The sequence below is a fragment of the Culex pipiens genome, chromosome 2 (assembly GCF_016801865.2).
Source record: "Culex pipiens pallens isolate TS chromosome 2, TS_CPP_V2, whole genome shotgun sequence".
NCBI classification, from domain to species: Eukaryota; Metazoa; Arthropoda; class Insecta; order Diptera; family Culicidae; genus Culex; species Culex pipiens.
In genome coordinates, this window is record NC_068938.1 from 31,860,347 (window position 1) to 31,872,951 (window position 12,605).

At 41.9% G+C, this 12,605-nt stretch overlaps 10 protein-coding genes across 10 annotated transcripts; 4 read left to right on the forward strand and 6 right to left on the reverse strand.

Annotated features, from left to right (window-relative positions):
* Positions 1–42: 42 nt before the first annotated feature.
* LOC120429909 (uncharacterized) lies at positions 43–454 on the reverse strand. Its single transcript, XM_039595003.2, has one exon. The coding sequence runs from the start codon at positions 387–389 to the stop codon at positions 84–86; it is 306 nt and encodes a 101-aa protein (XP_039450937.1). The 5' UTR covers positions 390–454; the 3' UTR covers positions 43–83.
* A 329-nt stretch (positions 455–783) lies between these two features.
* LOC120429908 (uncharacterized) lies at positions 784–1,186 on the forward strand. The gene has a single exon (XM_039595002.2). The coding sequence runs from the start codon at positions 827–829 to the stop codon at positions 1,130–1,132; it is 306 nt and encodes a 101-aa protein (XP_039450936.1). The 5' UTR covers positions 784–826; the 3' UTR covers positions 1,133–1,186.
* A 110-nt stretch (positions 1,187–1,296) lies between these two features.
* Positions 1,297–2,002, reverse strand: LOC120429907 (adult cuticle protein 1-like). The gene is made up of 2 exons (XM_039595001.2): positions 1,801–2,002; positions 1,297–1,745 (listed from the first exon to the last, which is right to left on the reverse strand). The coding sequence occupies exons 1-2, from the start codon at positions 1,804–1,806 to the stop codon at positions 1,416–1,418; spliced, it is 336 nt and encodes a 111-aa protein (XP_039450935.1). The 5' UTR covers positions 1,807–2,002; the 3' UTR covers positions 1,297–1,415.
* An 831-nt stretch (positions 2,003–2,833) lies between these two features.
* LOC128093101 (uncharacterized) lies at positions 2,834–3,410 on the reverse strand. The gene is made up of 2 exons (XM_052708753.1): positions 3,262–3,410; positions 2,834–3,205 (listed from the first exon to the last, which is right to left on the reverse strand). Exons 1-2 carry the CDS (start codon positions 3,265–3,267, stop codon positions 2,870–2,872), a joined length of 342 nt encoding a protein of 113 aa, XP_052564713.1. The 5' UTR covers positions 3,268–3,410; the 3' UTR covers positions 2,834–2,869.
* A 39-nt stretch (positions 3,411–3,449) lies between these two features.
* LOC120429925 (shematrin-like protein 1) lies at positions 3,450–4,208 on the forward strand. The gene is made up of 2 exons (XM_039595018.2): positions 3,450–3,571; positions 3,629–4,208. The coding sequence occupies exons 1-2, from the start codon at positions 3,566–3,568 to the stop codon at positions 4,154–4,156; spliced, it is 534 nt and encodes a 177-aa protein (XP_039450952.1). The 5' UTR covers positions 3,450–3,565; the 3' UTR covers positions 4,157–4,208.
* Positions 4,209–4,389: 181 nt separating this feature from the next.
* Positions 4,390–5,159, reverse strand: LOC120429926 (adult cuticle protein 1-like). The gene is made up of 2 exons (XM_039595019.2): positions 4,930–5,159; positions 4,390–4,863 (listed from the first exon to the last, which is right to left on the reverse strand). Exons 1-2 carry the CDS (start codon positions 4,933–4,935, stop codon positions 4,495–4,497), a joined length of 375 nt encoding a protein of 124 aa, XP_039450953.1. The 5' UTR covers positions 4,936–5,159; the 3' UTR covers positions 4,390–4,494.
* A 4,849-nt stretch (positions 5,160–10,008) lies between these two features.
* LOC120429919 (adult cuticle protein 1-like) lies at positions 10,009–10,688 on the forward strand. Its single transcript, XM_039595013.1, has 2 exons — positions 10,009–10,160; positions 10,220–10,688. Exons 1-2 carry the CDS (start codon positions 10,155–10,157, stop codon positions 10,619–10,621), a joined length of 408 nt encoding a protein of 135 aa, XP_039450947.1. The 5' UTR covers positions 10,009–10,154; the 3' UTR covers positions 10,622–10,688.
* LOC120429920 (uncharacterized) lies at positions 10,674–11,082 on the reverse strand. The gene has a single exon (XM_039595014.2). It carries the CDS (start codon positions 11,080–11,082, stop codon positions 10,777–10,779), a length of 306 nt encoding a protein of 101 aa, XP_039450948.1. The 3' UTR covers positions 10,674–10,776.
* A 414-nt stretch (positions 11,083–11,496) lies between these two features.
* Positions 11,497–11,847, forward strand: LOC120429921 (uncharacterized). The gene has a single exon (XM_039595015.2). It carries the CDS (start codon positions 11,505–11,507, stop codon positions 11,802–11,804), a length of 300 nt encoding a protein of 99 aa, XP_039450949.1. The 5' UTR covers positions 11,497–11,504; the 3' UTR covers positions 11,805–11,847.
* Positions 11,809–12,596, reverse strand: LOC128093100 (sodium- and chloride-dependent glycine transporter 2-like). Its single transcript, XM_052708752.1, has 3 exons — positions 12,448–12,596; positions 12,025–12,393; positions 11,809–11,972 (listed from the first exon to the last, which is right to left on the reverse strand). Exons 1-3 carry the CDS (start codon positions 12,592–12,594, stop codon positions 11,874–11,876), a joined length of 615 nt encoding a protein of 204 aa, XP_052564712.1. The 5' UTR covers positions 12,595–12,596; the 3' UTR covers positions 11,809–11,873.
* Between the last annotated feature and the right edge of the window lie 9 nt (positions 12,597–12,605).

Below are 12,605 nucleotides of genomic sequence, written 5' to 3' on the forward strand. Positions count from 1 at the left end.
GCAGAGGTTCTCAAAGATTGAATTGAATAATTCAAATTTAGCAAAGCAATTTAAGTTTATTTTATCCGATCATATCCAAATGTTTACAGCCAATACTTGTTGTATCCATAACCGCCATAGTTCCACGCGCCGTTATCGACGACCTTGGTCACAACCGGAGCCGCCTGGTATCCCCATGTCTTTCCGTACACTGGCCAGCTTCCGTAGGTTCCCGGGTAGCCGGCATAACCTCCCAGCACGGCGGACTTTCCGTACAGACCTCCGTAGGCTGGCCAAACCGAGCTGGAGACGGCCGGAACAGCTGCCGAGTAGGACACCACGCTTGGGAGGTAGGATCCGTTGACTGCGACGGCCAGAGCCAGAGCCAGAACAGCGATGATGAACTTCATGGTGAAGACGGTTGGTTTACAATGCTTTAGATTGTAGTGAAGTGAGGACGTTTTGCTAACTGATGATAATTGAAAAATATCATCGATTTTATAACTAGTTAGGATCGTAAGCCTTCACTTTTCAGTCATAAGTATCTATTTCACACAAAATTAATTTTGAACCATCTCAAAAATAACACAAACCTTTCACTTGACTTTGAATGACTTTTGCTAAAAATAAATATTATACGACACGTTGGTACCTAGTGTTACTCGAAGCGTGACGATGAGTGTTTCTATTCCAGAAATATATTTTTTTCAAATTATGTGGATGGCTCCTTTCACAAGCTCATCAAACAATATATAAAGTTAGGAATCGACTCGTTGAACCATCAGTTAGCAAAACGTTATTCTCACTTCAATACAATCAGAAGCATTGTAAACCAACCGTCTTCACCATGAAGTTCATCATCGCAGTCCTGGCTCTGGCTTTGGCCGTCGCTGTCAACGGATCCTACATTCCAAGCGTGGTGTCCTACTCGGCAGCCGTTCCGGCCGTCTCCAGCTCGGTTTGGCCAGCCTACGGAGGTCTGTACGGAAAGTCCGCCGTGCTGGGAGGTTATGCTGGCTACCCGGGAACCTATGGAAGCTGGCCAGTGTACGGAAAGACCTGGGGATATCAGGCGGCGCCGGTTGTGACCAAGGTCGTCGATAACGGCGCGTGGAACTATGGCGGTTATGGATACAACAAGTACTGGCTTTAAACTGGATTTGATTGAGATTTGGAACAATAAATGTTGATTGGTATTGCAAGAAAAGCGTTTTAATTAAGATTTTTCTCTACCGGGTGTGAAAGTGTTGTTCTGGTGCCAGGTGCAGCTCTGAACCTCATCTCGATCGAGAGGGTCACAGATCAATGATTAATTGAAAAGCCACCGCTATTTAGTATTATCATTTGTATTGCAATTTATTTATTGAAACTAGAGCTACTGCAACGATCGAAGCATTTCTTTTACCCTTTTGCGTGACCGGAGTCAATCTACCAATCTACAGGGTTCCAGGGGCTGGAGCTAGGTTGAGCGATTTCTGCGATATCAGATGTCCAGGAAGGGGAGCAGCATGCACGGAACCGCGGTTGGCGGCCACGTACGACGCTGGTCCAGCCAGGGCATGGTGGTGGACTGCTGGAATCGAAATGGCTGCCGGATGACCTGCGGCCAGGGCTAGTGCTGCCGGGCCATACGGGTATGGTCCGAGGTCCAGGGCAGCAGTCGGAAGTCCCAGATTCGTTTGGATCACGGCAGCGGGTAGGCCGTATGGCAGGATGTACGCTTGGCTTCCGGCAACGATGACCAGCAGTAGAAGGGCGGCGATGGACTAAAAAAACAAAATTGAAACCAAAAATGGTATTTAAAATATCAAAGAAAATTACCTTCATTTTGAACACAAGGGCTGATTGTTGATAAATCCTGACTTGATAGACACCTGACGATTTCTGATTAAATGATCTGAATTTTCTTCGGTTTATATACCTTACCTTTCAAGTTGGTTCCCACAGGATTAGAATGGGCAAACATTAAGAAAAGATCTCAGCATGATGAAATTTGCCAATTAGTTGACATTGCGTTCAATGCAGCTGAGTATAGAGAAGTGAACGTGCGTTCTGATGAAACTCCGTTCAGAGCTTACAATCACTCTAGAAATGATCTAAAAAGCAGTTAATGGTTTAAAACTGAATGAATGTGTAATAATCAAAACTAAAAACTTTTATGAAAAAAATTAAAAATATTTATAATCTACTTAAAAAATCTGGAGAAAAAAATAATTAAAAAATGGTTTTAATTTTGAAAATAATAATTCAATTTGCACACTAGTAACTGAATAGTTTCAGTTGATCCGTTTTGCCTTCCTCACCTTAATGAGGAAAGGCTATAAAATCACTTGAAAAATGAACTTTTTAGTTAAACCTTCTAGACCTACCTTCATTTGTACATATCGACTCAGAATCACCAGCTGAACAAATGTCTGTGTGTTTGGCTCTATGTAGACATGTGTACCGAATCAATGTCACTGGAATATCTCGTCACTGGCTGAGCCGATTTTGACTGTATTGGCCTCATTCGATTCGTCTTGGTGTCCCATAAGTCCCTATTGAAATTTAAAAGATTTGGTAAAGCACATCAAAAGTTATGCTTAAAAAACTGCTACATATTAATTTTACAATTTGCAAAAAAGGGTGGGTTTTGCATAAAAACCTGCCATATAATATATTTTTAGAAAGGTTCTGAAATTACCTTTCTTGTGGATCAAGAATTTTCAAGATTTGACTTACCTATCTAAAATTACAAGCAGTTTAAAAAATGATCTGAATTTACATAACCTCAATCTCTTTCTCCACAGAGAGCCGTGTAAAGGGATCAATCCCCCTTCAAATTCAAAAATGAAATTATAAAATTTTATATCAACTGAAAGTAAATTTATTCTCGTTTTATTCTCAAAAATTACAGCCAGTACTTGTTGGTGTGTCCATAGCCGTATCCACCGTAGTTCCACAGTCCATTGTCAATCAGCTTGGCGTTTCCGTAAGCGCCCACAACCGGTGCCGAGTATCCCCAAGCGTTATCGTAGACTGGCAGACCTCCGTACAATCCAGCAGAATAGCCTGGATAGCCGGCCACCGGCGCATAACGCTGAGCCAGTCCCTTTCCGTACACTCCGTAGGGTGGCCACACCGAGGTGCTCACCGGAACCGGAACCGCTTGGGGAAGCACCGAAGTCACGTACGATGGCTCAGCGGCGACAACGGCCAGAGCAACGGCGAAAAGGGCGATGAAGATCTGTGGGATGAGAGTGTTAGTAAAGGGCTACTGATTTCTACATTTCTGAACATTACCTTCATTTTTGAAGTTGCTGATGTTCTTTACAAAAGTGACTCTTACAATTGATGGCTCACGAATGATGTCAACGATCAATTTTGCTCTTCATTTATACGATTTCAATCGATGATAAAATTTTAAACTCGAACCTTGATGATCCATTCATCACATCCTTTGCCAAAAAGCGATTGTTCATAATTTTTGTCATTTAACGACACCAAATTGTTGGCCTATAAAAACGGTAGGCTTGTTCCACAAAAGTCACAGTCGTCTAGCAACTCATCAAGTATCAAACCAACAATAAGTCAACCAACTGTAACAATGAAGGTGAGTTAAACGCTCCAAGGAAAATTGTAGTAATTAACAATTTTGTCCAAATTGCAGATCTTCGTCGCACTCCTGTTCACGACTCTGGCCGTCGCATCGCAGGCATCCTATCTGCCATCGGCTTGGCCGTACGCCAATGGCTTGAACTCCTGGAACAACTGGAACGGACATCTCGGCTATCCCTATGCCAGCGGTCTGTCTGCAGGTTGGCCAGCGGCCTCTGTCTACGGAGGTCTGTACGGAGCACACAAGACCGTAGTCCAAGCCAACCTGGGCCATAACGCCTACCCATATGCTGGAGCCTGGTCCGGTGCCGGATGGCCAGCGACTTCCGTCTACGGTGGTCTGTATGGAGGACTGTACGGAGGACACAAGACCGTTGTGCAGGCCAACCTTGGACTCGAAGCCGCTTATCCGTGGGGACAGCCATGGGGAACCTACGGAGCCGGTGTGTATGGAGCTGGCTGGGGACATCACGGACTTGCCCAGACTGTTGTGCCGGTTTCGAAGCAGATTGCGGCCACTCCAGGATCGGTTCATGTTGCCCCAGTCCCAGTTGGTGGCGAGAAGGTCGTTGTGGTTTAATACAGATGATTAGGAAGACAAATAAAGCAATTGATACATGTCAAGAATGCGATTATTTTTGTTTTGAGATTTCTTTTTGCGATGCACCGCTCTGGTATTGAACTTAATCAATATTTTGGTATGCACATGAAGTATGCCTGAGTAGCAGTGTAGATCAGCAAAAGCTGGAATTCAAACATCTTTATTTTTAAGGATGTGACGAAAAAATCATAAAATAATTGCAAATAGCCAAGTATCACATCAAACGCTTCAAATATATTTTTTCATTTTTTTTCCAAAATAAACTACATCTTTCCTCACGTTCTCCAATAAATTAACCTTGTCGTCACCCCGCCCACTTAAACGGTTCCCGCAGCCGGTTCCAGATTAAGCTGCTGCTGGGAGATCTCGTGTCCCGGCAGGAGGGCCTCGTGGATGGCACCGCGGTTGGCCGCCAGGTAGCGCGCTTCCTTCTGGAGCAACAGAGTCGGCGCTGGGGCAGCGTACGCCAGGGGGGCACCATAGGCGTAGTACGGCAGACCAGCGGCGTACGGATAGTAATGAAGTCCGGCCGCGTACGGGGCTGCGGCGTAGGCCAACTTCGGGGCCGAATTGCTCTGGACCACGGTGGTGTGGGGCAGGGTGTAGGCCGCTCCACCGTACACCAACGGCAACAGGCTGGACTCGGCGACAGCGACGAAAGCCACCATGACTACAGCTGCGATGCACTTAAAAAAAATGAGAAGATCCACGATTAGTCCTTACACCGGTGACACTTTGAACAACGTCCTTACCTTCATGATTGCTGGAATTTGGTTTTTCACACGGTTGAGATGATTCCCACAAGACTCCCAGATGAACTCTGATGCCCGGTAGGACACTGAAGATGGTTTTTATACGCGAATCCCGCGTATCCCGAACAAGTCGTTGGCGCGCGTATGTCAGCAATTTGTTCTGGCCATAACCGTTTTTCCGCGAGGGGCAGAACACAGTGCGTATGCGAGGCGGCGCTTCATGAAGTGAAAAGCAACGACACAATGAAATTAATAAACTTTCAAGACAGAAGGGGCGCTCGGTTGCGTTAAGAACCACAGTTTTGCTACAGATTCTTAGACGAAGAACAGATCGACGGCCAACGCCCACGGCACGGTTCGGTTGGTGGTCGAATTTGGTGCGCAAAATTGTTTGCGATTGATTTGGATTGACGTGTGATGGATCCTTGTAAGGGAAGAGATCAGATTTCATTCAATTCAAATATTTGTTTTGTAATTATAATGAAACATGAGGATGTGGTTATACATGATAGAATAATTTGATTTTGCCGTTTTTTATCCATACAGTCCAGACTCGATTATCCGAAGTTCGATTATCCGAAGGTTTGTATAGGACTTGGGATAATCGAATCACGAGAAAAAAATTCGTTTTATTTTTTTTTCTTAGTTTAAACATCAAACTCGAGTTCTGCAACCCCATTTTAGTCAAATTTAATTATAAACTGCACTTTTCAATATTTCGTCACCGCCATATTGGCCACCATCTTAAATCTATTTTTTTTTAATTTTAGAGTTTAGGGGTCATACTTAAACTCGACAATCAAAAATTAGAATTAGAAAAAATATTTTTTTCATGATTCGATTATCCGAAGTTTCGATTATCCGAAGTGAAATTTTTCCGGGGCCTTCGGATAATCGAGTCTGGACTGTATATATATTCGCTAATATTTTAAATAGCGCTCTGTACGTAGGCTTTATTTGACGCAAAGCGCTAATTAAAATGTTAGCGTCGATATAATCAACACAACAAAAAAACGCAATGATCAATATGGGTCATTCTCCGCCAACTCACACAGCAGATTCCCCGACCTCTGCTTGAAACTTTGTCCTATGGGGGTAATTTGGTCCCTGATCACGAATTCGTGGTCCATTTTTCGAAAACACGTGACGGAGGGGCGGTACGACCCCTTACATTTCTTACATTCAAAAAAATAGGGGGTTTTCTATCATTTAAAATCCAGGGCTGTGACGATTTGGAATTTTGGTGTCAAAGGGAAATTTATTCAAATAAGACACCCGATTTGACGGCGTACTCGAAATTCCGAAAAAAACGTATTTTTCATCGAAAAAAAATACTAAAAATAGTTTCAAACCCTGTTCCATTATTCGTTACTTACCTGTTAGAAAAAATATTGGGACATATCCTTTTATGGAATAATTTAATGTACTTTTTGAATCTTAATGAAAAAAAAATCCAGCTTTAAATTTCGTGTTTTTGTTAAAATAACCCTTCAATTATTTTTTAGAGTGTAACAATGTTCTACAAAGTTGTAGAAATGAATAACCATAAAAATAATTTTAAATTAGTCAAAATTTGAGATATTTTAAATTAAGTTTTATGCCTGAATTCTTGGGCCTATTTAAAAATGCAGATGAATAATGGTTAAAAGAGCAAATCAAGGATTTAATAAAAACATCTGGCTAATATTCAATAAATTTTCTAAAGCTCAAAGAAAAGAAAATAAAGATTTATCCAATTGAATAATCACAAATATTAGAGGGATGTACAAAGTCTCTGATTGGTGAAACTTAAGGTTAAATATATATCTATATACAGCAATTCCCCACGAAAACAGCATGATTCGAAAAAAAAGTTCTCCGATCGGGCTCAAAATTTTTCTGGGGGTCCTTGGCCGAAATAATTAGACCCGTATTTTTTTTTTGGCCATTAGGGTGACCTACGCCGTGTTAGGGTGGTCCGAAAAATGGTTATTTTCGTCAATTTTCGCAAAAATCACTTTTTTCAAAAAATCATATCTCCGCGCCATTTCATCCGATTTTAGCTGTCCTAGACGCAAAAGAAAGGTGATTAGTTTGGCTATTTGGGAAAAATAGTAAGAAGTTTCAAAAATCTAGCTTAACATTTGAAAAGGTCGTATGAAAACTTAAAATGCTGTTTTAAAGGTCTCGGGACCAAAGAGCTTATGTCTGAAAATATGTTTATCGGATTCCTCGGAAAATTTCACATAACATATCAAAAAATGGTGAAGTTATGTTTTCGATACTCTGAGATACGATTTTTTGAAAATAAAAACTGGATTTTTCGACGCGCCACGCGCAAAAATGGAAAAATGACGAAAAAGGGGAAAAATTGACTTTTTTCACTAAAACTGCGATAACTTTAAAATTTCAGCGATGACCTATACATGTTAGGGTACCAAAATTTTTGTAATTAAAAGACGCAACTTTTGGTACCATAACATGTATAGGTCATCGCTAAAATTTTAAAGTTATCGTAGTTTTAGTGAAAAAAGTCGATTTTTCCTTGATTTCGTCATTTTCCCATTTTTGCGCGTGGCGCGTTGAAAAACCAGTTTTTATTTTCAAAAAATCGTATCTCAGAGTATCGGAAACATAACTTCACCATTTTTTGATATGTTATGTGAAATTTTCCGAGGAATCCGATAAAAATATTTTCAGACATAGGCTCTTTGGTCCCGAGACCTTCAAAACAGCATTTTATGTTTTCATATGACCTTTTCAAATGTTAAGCTAGATTTTCAAAACTTCTTACTATTTTTCTCAAATAGCCAAACTAATCACCTTTATTTTGCGTCTAGGACAGCTAAAATCGGATGAAATGGCGCGGAGATATGATTTTTTGAAAAAAGTGATTTTTGCGAAAATCGACGAAAATAGCCATTTTTCGGACCACCCTAACACGGCGTAGGTCACCCTAATGGCCAAACAAAAAAAATACGGGTCTAATTATTTCGGCCAAGGATCCCCCAGAAAAATTTTGAGCCCGATCGGAGAGCTTTTTTTTCGAATCATGCTGTTTTCGTGGGGAATTGCTGTATATATAGAAATTATTACTTTTTAATAAATTTGCCTTCAAGATTTACTATTCAAGAATAAGCACTAAATAAGACATTCATTTGAAAAATAACTCAAATTAAAAAACAGTGTATTTTATAACAAAGGATAACATTTTATAAGGCTAGTAAGCATTTATTTGGACATTTTTTGTATCCTTAAAGCTCCGAAAGGTATCATTCCCGGTCGGCCATTTGGCGGCCATGTTCATTTTAGAAAAACATTCAAAGCTTCATTCAGAATAAGAGCTTCCAATTTCCCGTCCCGGGAAAAAAATTCCCGGGATTTCCCGAAAAAAAATATTTCCAGTTTAAATTTCCCGGGAATTTTCGAAATTCAAGCGGAAGTGGCACCAATATTTTGATAATATATCAAGGTTTAATTCAGATAATATTTATTTTGAAGCAATCAAAACTATGAATAGATCTTGCTTATTTGTTGGCGTCAAAAATAATGCTCTTTTGGATTGAAAATAAACTATTTTATTTTTTGATAACCTTTCTAACAAAAAAAATTGTTTTATCATTCGAAAAAAATATTATTAGATATTAGCCTGCAAACCATGTTACAAAAACTATACCATAACTTAAACCATAAACAAATATTTAAAAAACAACTTCATATCATATGAAAGGTGCCCAAAGAAAAGCCAACAAAATTAAAAACTCGCTACAAATTAATGATAGATATTCTGATATATATCTGGAATATTTTTTTTATATTTCAAATCATACTTTTTTGTTTGAATTTCACAATAAAATAAAATTATCAATGCAGTTATTTGTAATAATTGAAACAAGTTTAATCTTCAATCTCATAATAGTTCAAAACTTTGTTTATCAAACATTCAAAGAAATTTCAAATAAATCCATTACAATGCAATTTCCGGTTTCAACCTGGTGGCCATTCAAATTATGAACCAACAACTTTTTTTGTACTGAAAATTCAAAAAGAAAACATAAATATTTTTAACAAATATATAAAAAATCCCAACTGTCAAACCCACCGCGCCAATCTCAAATCCAATACCTGGAAGAATATTCTCCTGGACATAAACGGCTGACCATCTTTCACGGCATGGAACTTGCGCGCGACGAAATGTAGCGATCATTTACTAGTGATACCGCGTCTAGTACTAGCAACCTCCTTCTATGTTACAGTATGCCGAACCAGGCTCCTCACACGGGGCTCGTCCCTTTTCTTTCGGTTTGTTTTTTCTCCTAGCAAAGATTACACTGATTGGCGATTTTGCTGAAAAGTTTACTAATTCAGGTATTTTTTTGTTTAATTTTTATGTTAGATAAAAAAATGTAAAAAAAGTTCGCGAATCAGAAAGTTTAGAAAATTATGTTTCATTATTAAAAATTGCTAACCAGTGTAATGATGTCTCATGATGGAACCGGCTTTTACTACTCCAAAGAGATCATGTATCAGGCTGCCGCGGCCGCGTCATAGGGGGATGGCGTCGCTATTTTTAGACCACATTTTCCACTTTTTCTCATCGAAACCGACTACTTTATCGACTTCATTTTGCTGGGCGAGATAGGACGCCGTCTATTTTTAGACGATGACTCAGCACTTTTACACTCTTGCGCTTAAAAAAACCAGGTGGCAGCACGATGTAACGCCACGTCCCTATGAGCGATGTGAACAGCCCGTAAGCATTGATTGTTCCTTTTTACCCCCACCTCTTGCCACCGGGAATCTCGCGCGCGCTGGTCATCTGGGGGGGACCGGTTCAACGGACGAGTTACGTCCTGCGGGCCTTGTGCCTTGTGGGGGCCGATGTATTACAACATTTAAACCTGTACGCTGTGCTGTTGGAAATATTTTGTACCTTCGATACACGACTGGATTCAAATGAGTCTCGGGAACAAAAGCGGCAAAACTAGATCAGGTCCTACACGATGCGACCTATAAAAAATACGTTAAATATTTCACATTTCTTACGGTCCGGTTTCGTGTACCAGGATGAATAAGGAAGTTCTCCTCCCATGGCGATGTCAATCTTCTCACCATCGGTGACGCGATTCTGGTTCTGCATGCTACTCTGCTTAATTTTTTGGGTATAAATAGTGGGGCGAGTTCTGGGTGGAAATCAGAATTCTTCGGAGATTCAAAGCAATATCATCAATTCCACAGAACCAATCATGAAGGTAATTTGCAGGTTTGTTCTTCTAAGAACCATCAGTTAATCTCAACTCTCTCATTCCAGTGCATCGCAGCTGTAGTCATGATGGCTCTTGCCGTCGTTGCCGAGGCCGGACTTGCCCCCGTGTTCTACGGTGCCGCTGCCGTGGCCTACCCCGGCCACACGACCGTCGTCCAGGGTAACCAAGCCGACCCGAAGCAGATCACGGAGCTGCCCGCGATAACCTACTCCGCCCCGGCCCTTACCTACTCCTATCCGGCTCTGCAGCCAGCGTACTACCCATACGCCGGTCTTCCGCTGACCTATGCCGCCCCACTGCCAGCTATTGCTGCCCCGGCCGTTGTGTACCAGAAGGAGGCTCGCTACCTGGCCGCCAACCGTGGTGCCGTCCACGAAGCGCCCTTGGCCGGACATACCGTGTCCCAGCAGTCGCTGAATCTGGAACCGGCGGCGGAGTCCAACTGAAGTGTTTGAACGGCAATGGAACTTGTGATATAATTGAAAAGGAAATAAATGATTCGGTGCAGCAACAGGTTTAGAACTTTTTATTTTCAAATATCATTGAATATACCATCAGTTTTAATCATCAATTGTTGTTCCATATTTCAATCCAACCCCGTTTACAGCCAGTACTTGTTGTATCCATAACCGCCATAGTTCCACGCGCCGTTATCGACGACCTTGGTCACAACCGGCGCCGCCTGATATCCCCAGGTCTTGCCGTACACAGGCCAGCTTCCGTAGGTTCCCGGGTAGCCGGCATAACCTCCCAGCACGGCGGACTTTCCGTACAGACCTCCGTAGGCTGGCCAAACCGAGCTGGAGACGGCCGGAACGGCTGCCGAGTAGGACACCACGCTTGGGAGGTAGGATCCGTTGACTGCGACGGCCAGAGCCAGAGCCAGAACAGCGATGATGAACTTCATGTTGATGACGGTTGGTTTACAATGCTTCTGATTGTATTGAAGTGAGAACGTTTTGCGAACTGATGGTTTAACGAGTCGATTCCGAACTTTATATATTGTTCGATGAGCTTGTGAAAGGAGCCTTCCGAAATAGTTGTACAAATTAGATTTCTGGATCGTTCGGCTCACCGTCACGCTTCGTAAAACATTTGATACTAACGTGTTTTACTTTCGAAAAGTTACTCATGCATAAAAATATCCTTTTTCTAATTGAAGTTTTGAACAAGTTTGAAATTTGATTTGAAAATTCTCCTACGTGACTGTGGACATGATTACCAAAGAACCACAACTATAAAATCGCTGATATTCTTCACTAATCATCAGTTTGCAAAACATCCTCACTTCAACAAAATCTGAAGCATTGTAAACCAACCGTCTTCACCATGAAGTTCATCATCGCTGTTCTGGCTCTGGCCGTTGCTGTCAACGGATCCTACCTTCCACGCGTGGTGTCCTACTCTGCGGCTGTTCCGGCCGTCTCCAGCTCGGTTTGGCCAGCCTACGGAGGTCTGTACGGAAAGTCCGCTGTGCTGGGAGGTTATGCCGGCTACCCAGGAACCTACGGAAGCTGGCCAGTGTACGGAAAGACCTGGGGATATCAGGCGGCGCCGGTTGTGACCAAGGTCGTCGACAATGGAGCGTGGAACTATGGCGGTTATGGATACAACAAGTACTGGCTGTAAACTGGATTGGATTGAGATTTGGAATATAAAATGTTGAAGCATTCGTATCGATTTTGTTACTTTTAAGCCCTACATTTGATAGCTTATCTCCACATGGCTCTTCCAGAGCGTTCGCTGCAATATATCTGCAGGTCCCCAGTCGTTAGCCGTTAGGCTTTTCCGAACTCTCTGCAAGCAAAACCGTTACATTCAACCTCAATCAGCTAATTCATTTACAAACCTCTGTGATCGTCCCTCTGGTCCGAGCCAGCTCGTAGATAGCATATCCCGGAATACAAATCATCGAAGCGAAACAGCTAGCCCAGCCTAGAATGATCGCCCACCTTGGGTATCGCACACCATTGTAGGTCACTTCCGTGTTGTAGACAATAGTTGTAAAAAATATAAACGTCAGAACCAACGGAGTGACAATTTTCCACGACACAACCCAGTATCGCTCGATCGATCTGCCGATCATGAACTCGATGTCGCGAACATAGTTTCGTACGCCGTAAATCCAAGAAACGGCCACCACCTCTACGATGCACACCAAAATCACCGAGATCGCGGCCGAATACCAATCCATCAGTTGCAGCAAATACATTCCGCCCTGCGTGAAATAGAAGTCAGAATTTTTTAAACGCAGAAAATTTTAGAAAATTACATGTGTCGTGCAGGAGATCGAAAGTAAAAACATGGCAAAACACGTTCCTAGTGTAATCCAACGTTTGTGAGTCCTCAACCTCGGGTATACATCGAGAACCGAACTGATGATGGCTTCAATTTGCACGAACTGAAAAATGAAATTCATCAAACCAAGCA